The 6,665-nt window shown below is 34.6% G+C and overlaps 1 protein-coding gene across 3 annotated transcripts; it reads right to left on the reverse strand.

Moving 5' to 3' along the window:
- Positions 1-203: 203 nt before the first annotated feature.
- LOC149561521 (uncharacterized) lies at positions 204-1,487 on the reverse strand. Of its 3 annotated transcripts, none has more exons than XM_089825170.1 (3): positions 1,218-1,487; positions 829-1,080; positions 204-713 (listed from the first exon to the last, which is right to left on the reverse strand). In XM_089825170.1, the coding sequence occupies exons 1-2, from the start codon at positions 1,312-1,314 to the stop codon at positions 869-871; spliced, it is 309 nt and encodes a 102-aa protein (XP_089681296.1). In that variant the 5' UTR covers positions 1,315-1,487; the 3' UTR covers positions 204-713; positions 829-868. The 3 variants fall into 3 exon arrangements, with proteins under 3 accessions (XP_089681296.1, XP_089681295.1, XP_089681294.1); XM_089825169.1 differs by having other exon boundaries at positions 820-1,080; XM_089825168.1 differs by having other exon boundaries at positions 204-1,080.
- Between the last annotated feature and the right edge of the window lie 5,178 nt (positions 1,488-6,665).

Below are 6,665 nucleotides of genomic sequence, written 5' to 3' on the forward strand. Positions count from 1 at the left end.
GCTTCATTAGGTGGTTTCCGATGTACTACAGTATAATACCTTGATGAGGTTTTCATTTTCGAAGCAGCAGTGAAGTTCTATTGATGCATTCCTGAAAGAAAAAAAGGGCATAAACCAAGTACAAAACAAGCAGATGCCATTCACCAATCAACAGGAAAATTGCACAAGGGAGGAGTGAATTATACTCTTTTTGGACCAACATGTGAAGAAAAGAGGTTTGATTAAAATGATTCTCAATAGTCACTTTATTGTATATAGATGGAGTAAAGATTAGATCTTTTCAAATAAAAGAGGGGTGAAAATTTATTCAAGCTGAAAGAGAAACAAGAACAAATAGAGAAAGGGCATCAGAGAGCCCTGTCAAGATCAACCAAGTGATCAAGTTGATGGAACAAGCCCATTGGAAGTTGAGTCTTATTAACAATGTTCCAAGTACACATATGGTTAGAAGCCCACTTCGCAAAACAATCAGCAACACTATTCCATTCCCTTGGAATATGAGTGAAAATAACAGACTCCAAAGAAGTACACAAATTATGAATCTGGTCCGCAATCAAAGCTAACTTCCAACTAACAACTTCTGTGCTGATTCAATAGATGTATCACCACTTGTGAGTCAGATTCATAGATAGGTCTTCTCCAACCAAGGTCACAAGCATTCTTCACAGCATACAAAATAGCTATGGCCTCCATCAGATTGTTAGTGTTATGACCTTTATAAATAGAAAACACAAACAAGATTACATCTTTTTATTAAAATTTAAGGAGGGAGATTAATGTTGTCAAAGAAATCTCACTCACTATGATAATCCATATTACCTCACTTACTATGATAATCCACATTATAGAGAAACTGTATGCTTTCACTTTATGCAGATGTTTTCTTGCCACAACCCAACCATTGCATCTTAAATATGCAGAGACACATCAGAGCCGTCCCTATGCCACCTCTGATATCCTGATCTGAGAAACAGCATGTAACATACACCCTTGCATTTTCTTGTTTTTGTTTAATGTATTTGGGTTGTTTAGCGAAGAAGGTTGAGATGCAAAATGTGCTTCTTACAGTAAACTTGTTTACTGCAATTAATAACAGAAATATGCTTTCAAATACAATATTGCAGAAATTCTGACAACTCGAAATGATTTTCATAACTACTCCGGAATTGGAAATACAAATTATAACCAAATAAAGACAACCCGGATTATCAAAGTACCTCGCAATGCGATTTCCATCATACCCACAGCATCAGGAGTTAACAATAGTGAACTAACAATGGAAAGCAGCAATCTAGAAACCCAATAAGCTGCCATACCTCTAGATCTGAATTTTTCTTCACAAAATGAAAATCCTTCAACATTCAAACCCTAGACACCTCAAATGCAGCAGCACTAACTCACCAAAATAAACTTCCAGCCTCCTGCAAATCTCCACGCCTTTCCCTCGGCTTGAACGGCCACAAAGGAAGGGTTCTCCTCAAATTTAAAATAGTTTTATGTTCTATGTTCCATTAAAGTACTCAAATTTAAATTAGTTTTATGTCGACTTGTAGATAGGAAAATTTGATGAATATAAGAAAAATATATTAGATATTTGTTGGCATTAGTGTAAATATATGTGACATGTTGATGACATGTTCTTTGTTTGAAGTTGTATAATGAAAAAGCAAATATATTTATAAATCTAATATAGAATGGTCATAAGAGATGAAAAGTTTAGAATTTACAAAGTGATTGATTTTGCTTTTAGCTCATATTGTGTTTACCAAGCTAAAAATTTATATCTTCTTTCAAATTCCAAATTCAACCATGTGCCTTCATGAAACAAACACACATTCATCACTAAACCTACTTTGGTTTTACATGTATTAGTTGTAGCACTTCAAGATAGTTGTGAAGTTGAACATGGCCTATTTTTTCCATATCAGTAACTAAAGAGATCTTGAATGTTCAATAAACATTGAAACTTGATTGGAGATCTTTACTAATAGAAAATAATATACTATTAGAAATTTGTCCAGCGCTCCCCTCGAGATTTGTGACAAGGGTTTAACCACCCCCTGTGTACTATAAGTTGAGTGGTTGTATCGAGCATTGATAGATCAGTCTTTTGGTACAACGGCAACCCCACCCTAACAAGTGGTATTAGAGTTTGGTCACAAGTTCGAATCCTCAAACCCTCAAGTAACACTAAGGGGGAGATTGTTAGAAATTTGTCCAGCGCTCCCCTCAAGATTTGTGACAAGGGCTTAATTGCCCCCTGTGTACTATAAGTTGAGTGGTTGTATCGGGCATTGATAGATCAATTTTTTAGTGCAATGACAACCCCACTCTAACTAGAATAGATATGACAAGTTGATGTCAATCTCTAATGAATCAAGGATTTTAAAGAAATAGAAAGGAGAATGAGAATAGTTGATGTCAATCTCTAATCAATCAAGGATTTTAAAGAAATGGAAAGGAGAATGAAATTTAATAAAGAGTTATATGTAGTTCTACACTACATGGAAGTCAATAGATAATTGTATGTTCTTACAAAAAATTGGTGGCTTTTATTCATGAGCTATAATTTATACATATTCAAGACTTAAGAACATAGATTGTGTTTGTTTGTACATACCCACGACCATCCTTATAATTCCCCTAGAACTTAGATTGGAATGTAATATAGTGTTTCCCTTATTCGTATACTTAGGTATAATATTTCAAAATGATATAACATTTTGTAAACACCCCACAATGTGATTGTAATTTAATTACAATATAGACCTTATGGATGGACAAGTGGAAAGTAGTAATATGTTGCATATTAGACGTATTAATATCCATGGTGAGGGTGAAAGCCAATTGAACTATCCATATGCAATATACTAGCAATTCAAAGTGGACAAATACAATTAGAAGCATAATATAAGTTCAATTTACTACTTAGCAAGAGCATCTACAAGATAATTCATGAGGAAGAAAAACTTTGCATCTCTACTCAAATTAAACTAGTTTTTGGGACATAGTTTTTGTGTTACATAAATAGTTATAGATTACATAAATAGTTATAGTTCTAATTTCTATGTGCTTTACACACTATTCAACTTGCTTTGTTATCTTGGAGTTTAATACACCCTTGTTAAACTATCAATCTTCCTTTTTGTTTACATTTTAAAAAAGCATTACCAAAAGAAGCCCTTATGATGTTTAAGGAAAAGAAAAGTATGTTCTAAAGATTAAAATCTTATACACATTCCATGCACTTCATAAAATTGTTAAGAGTGTTAAATATCCTATTGGAATGTCACTTCATATGTAATGTTAAATATCCTATTGGAACAACAGTGATGTTTTTTATTAATGTAATACCTTAATTACCATTATTGATCTTAACATTATTCCAATGTATTAGAATCGCATTGTGTTTTGAAAGAACATTTGTTTGAGAATTCCTCAAATAGTTTCCAAAATCCTTCTAAATATTGACTATTATGTATATAAAATAGCTCTAAATGTTTAGAATACTATTAAGTTTCTAAAAACTTCAATCCAAAATGGTCATTCCTCCTATTACTAATACATGGTAATTGTTTGCAATTTAATCCCTATTATATTAACCAACAAACTAGTACAATGGAATACTTTATGAATGTGATACAAATACAATTATGTATGTTTCAATCCATTCATTTACACCATTAAATGAAGCAAGTAAAACAACACATAGATCATAGATATACATGAGATGAGATATAGTACAATAGGATAGAAGGATGAGATAAGATTAAATGTACCCTTCATCATGTTATGAGCTATAGATTAATTTTATGGTGATGTTGATGATAACGATACAGGTGGTGCAAATGGCAATAATATAATGAAACTTTGATAACTATTGAGAACAACACAAAGATCAATAATGGCATTGTTGGAAATATTCAAGATATAACAAGTTACTGAGAGGGGAGGGGTGAATCAGTAACTTTAAAATTTCAAACAATAAAATTGCATACTGATATATTCACCATTCATCCAAGTAATCTACTGTAAGCATGAAACAAAATCATTTGCAACACTTGAACACACAGATTTGGTGACCCAAAAACCTTCCAAATAGAAAGTAAAACTGGGGTGGGGATGAAACCCACAAAGCTTCGTTACTGCAGTATGAAGTTGGCCGGTTAAGGCTTACAATGACCACTTCTGGTGATCTGCCCTGTTAGGAGCACAAAGGATTGCTAGATCCACCTTGTTAGAGGATTTACAAACATACAATAAAGTATGCACTTTGTTAGGAGATTTACAAAAGACTGTTAAGTCTACCTTGTTAAAGGATTTCAAAAATTGATTCACCTGTTAGAATGAAACAGTGGATCTGATTACAACTGATTGCTGATAAGATCCGCTATGCTCTGATTCACCTTGATGTGATAGATAAAACTTTTCTGCTCCAAAACTCGACCTTGCTGAATACCTTCACAACTCAGCACACATACTTTCGCACGCATGTATTTCTTTCACACTTTCGCAGTTTTATTCATTACCATTACTATTCCATCTTATTTGAATGATACAATACATTGCATATATATACCATCCAAATAAACAATACATGCAAGGTCAGCCAAAACAACAAGTGCAAATCTCTATACAAAGTCAGCCCAAGGTAAAAACTCGGGTTCACTGAACTGACTCAGTGTCCTTCTGATACTCGGCATCCACTGCGTTACTCAGCATCGTCATGCACTCAGTAGAAGTGAAGGCACGGTCCATACTAAACACTTCGAGTAGTTCTGAACTCGGTAACCACTGGAGACTCGGTAGAAGAGATGTCACTCGGTGAACACTTCTATCTGAACTGTAGCTCGGTGATCAAAGGAAACACTCGATAGAACCTTGTGACTCGGTGATAGTTAGTTTCTTTGATAACCGTCTGAGCTCGATAAAATTAATTTCCTTGATAACCGTCTAAGCTCGGTAAAATTAATTTCCTTGATAACCTCAGAAGCTCGGTTATCACAAAGTTCTCGATCAATACTAAGTACATCTTCACTCGGTCAAAACTGATTCCTTTCTTTACCTCGAACACTCGGTAAACACTGGCTACTTTGTTCACCTCGATCACTCGGTAAACACTGTCTTCTTTGTTCACCTCGATCACTTGGTAAACACTGAGAACTAGGTAAAGCTTGGCTTACAAAGGAATGTCCGGTGAGAGCTCGGTAAGCATTCAGAATCCAATAAGTGTTGTAACTAATGACAAAAATGTATCATAATGCCAACAATCTCCCCCTTTGGCATTAGTGACAAAAACACTTATGAGACAAAATTTTATCTGACATGCTGATGACTGATTCTGAATATACATAGCTTCGTTATATACGACTCCCCCATAGAATGTACATACAGTATTTACATGAGCTGTATATCTCTTTCTTTGTACAATTTTTCCAAAAACACTTATTCACCCATAGTATACATATCCAATAATAATCTCCCCCTTTTTGACAATAATGCCAAAGAATAAAAGAATATATATACTTATATAGAAACACCAAAATGAGAGATGAACTCTGAATGTACCTGAAGAATAAGCTGGAGAGTCTTATCCCAATTCTCTTGCAAAATTTTGCAGGTGGAAAGAGCTACTTGAACTTCAGCTGAAAGTTCAATCACATGGTCTGCAATGGAGAAGTTATTATCATGGATTAATGTCTTTGAATGTGCAATGTGCTTCTGCATTGAATCCATGATGGGAAGGATCATGTTTTGGATATCTATCAATGTAGATCGGATCCTTGCCTCTTCTCTCAACAGCTCTGCCTGCTTCTCTGACAAAAATTTGATCCTGAGGTGATGAGATGAGCTTGAACTGGGGTCAAGCTTCAAGTTCTATGCGCTCACCTTCAGATCCTCATCAATTTTATTTAGTTTCTCTCTTATTTCCTTAGTGTACTCGGTAACATCACAAAGCTTAGCAAAAAGAGATGTTACATTATTAAAAGAATTTTCCATATCTACCAAAACTGAGGTTAATGCAACCTAATTTATTGCAATGTTCTGGGCAATGTGCCCCAACACCTTATTATCAAATTTCTTTGCTGCACGCTCAATCAGCTTTTCTTGTCCGGAGGCATCTTCATTGAATTTATTAACTGCCTCTTCCAATTGAATCAAAATGTGTTGAGAAGTATCAACATCAACACCTATAGTCTCAGTAATTATGTTCCGAGCATCCTCAATTATCCTGTATTCCTTATCCCTTTCCGATCTTAACTGCATCTAAGTAGCCTTTTTCTCAATAAGTTGACTAGTATACCTCATTTCTTCAATGGTAGCATTATCAAAGTCAATCTTTGGAATTACTATCTCTGTGTCCAAGTCAATGTCTTCAGGAATTTCCTTTCCAGTGATCATAAGTCTTAATGGTTGCTTTTGTTTAACTTCTGAGATGACTGGTTTGACCTTTGGAATAGACACAACAGTAGAGACAGAAGGACTAGTAGTAAAAACTGGGATGCTTGAGGTTTGAGTTCCAATAGGAGTATGTACAGGGTCAAAAATTTGAGTACTGGCCAAAAATGGTGATACACTTGGTAATATAGTATCTAAGCTCACTGTCCTTGAAGTAGATGGCGATAAAATTGTAGAACAAATTGGAGTAGTCAAAATTGGAGAAC

Source organism: Cupressus sempervirens, chromosome 4 (assembly GCF_028749045.1).
Source record: "Cupressus sempervirens isolate cs-2001-9-10 chromosome 4, ASM2874904v1, whole genome shotgun sequence".
Lineage (NCBI taxonomy): Eukaryota > Viridiplantae > Streptophyta > Pinopsida > Cupressales > Cupressaceae > Cupressus > Cupressus sempervirens.

What these genes read in the sequence shown, in the direction of transcription:
- LOC149561521 (XM_089825170.1), bottom strand. Translation starts at nt 1,314, where the DNA reads ATGGCAGCTTATTGGGTTTCTAGATTGCTGCTTTCCATTGTTAGTTCA. An exon ending in GATGGAAATCGCATTGCGAG is followed by an intron (nt 1,081 to 1,217) that starts GTACTTTGATAA and finishes TATTAATTGCAG; the next exon opens with TAAACAAGTTTACTGTAAGA.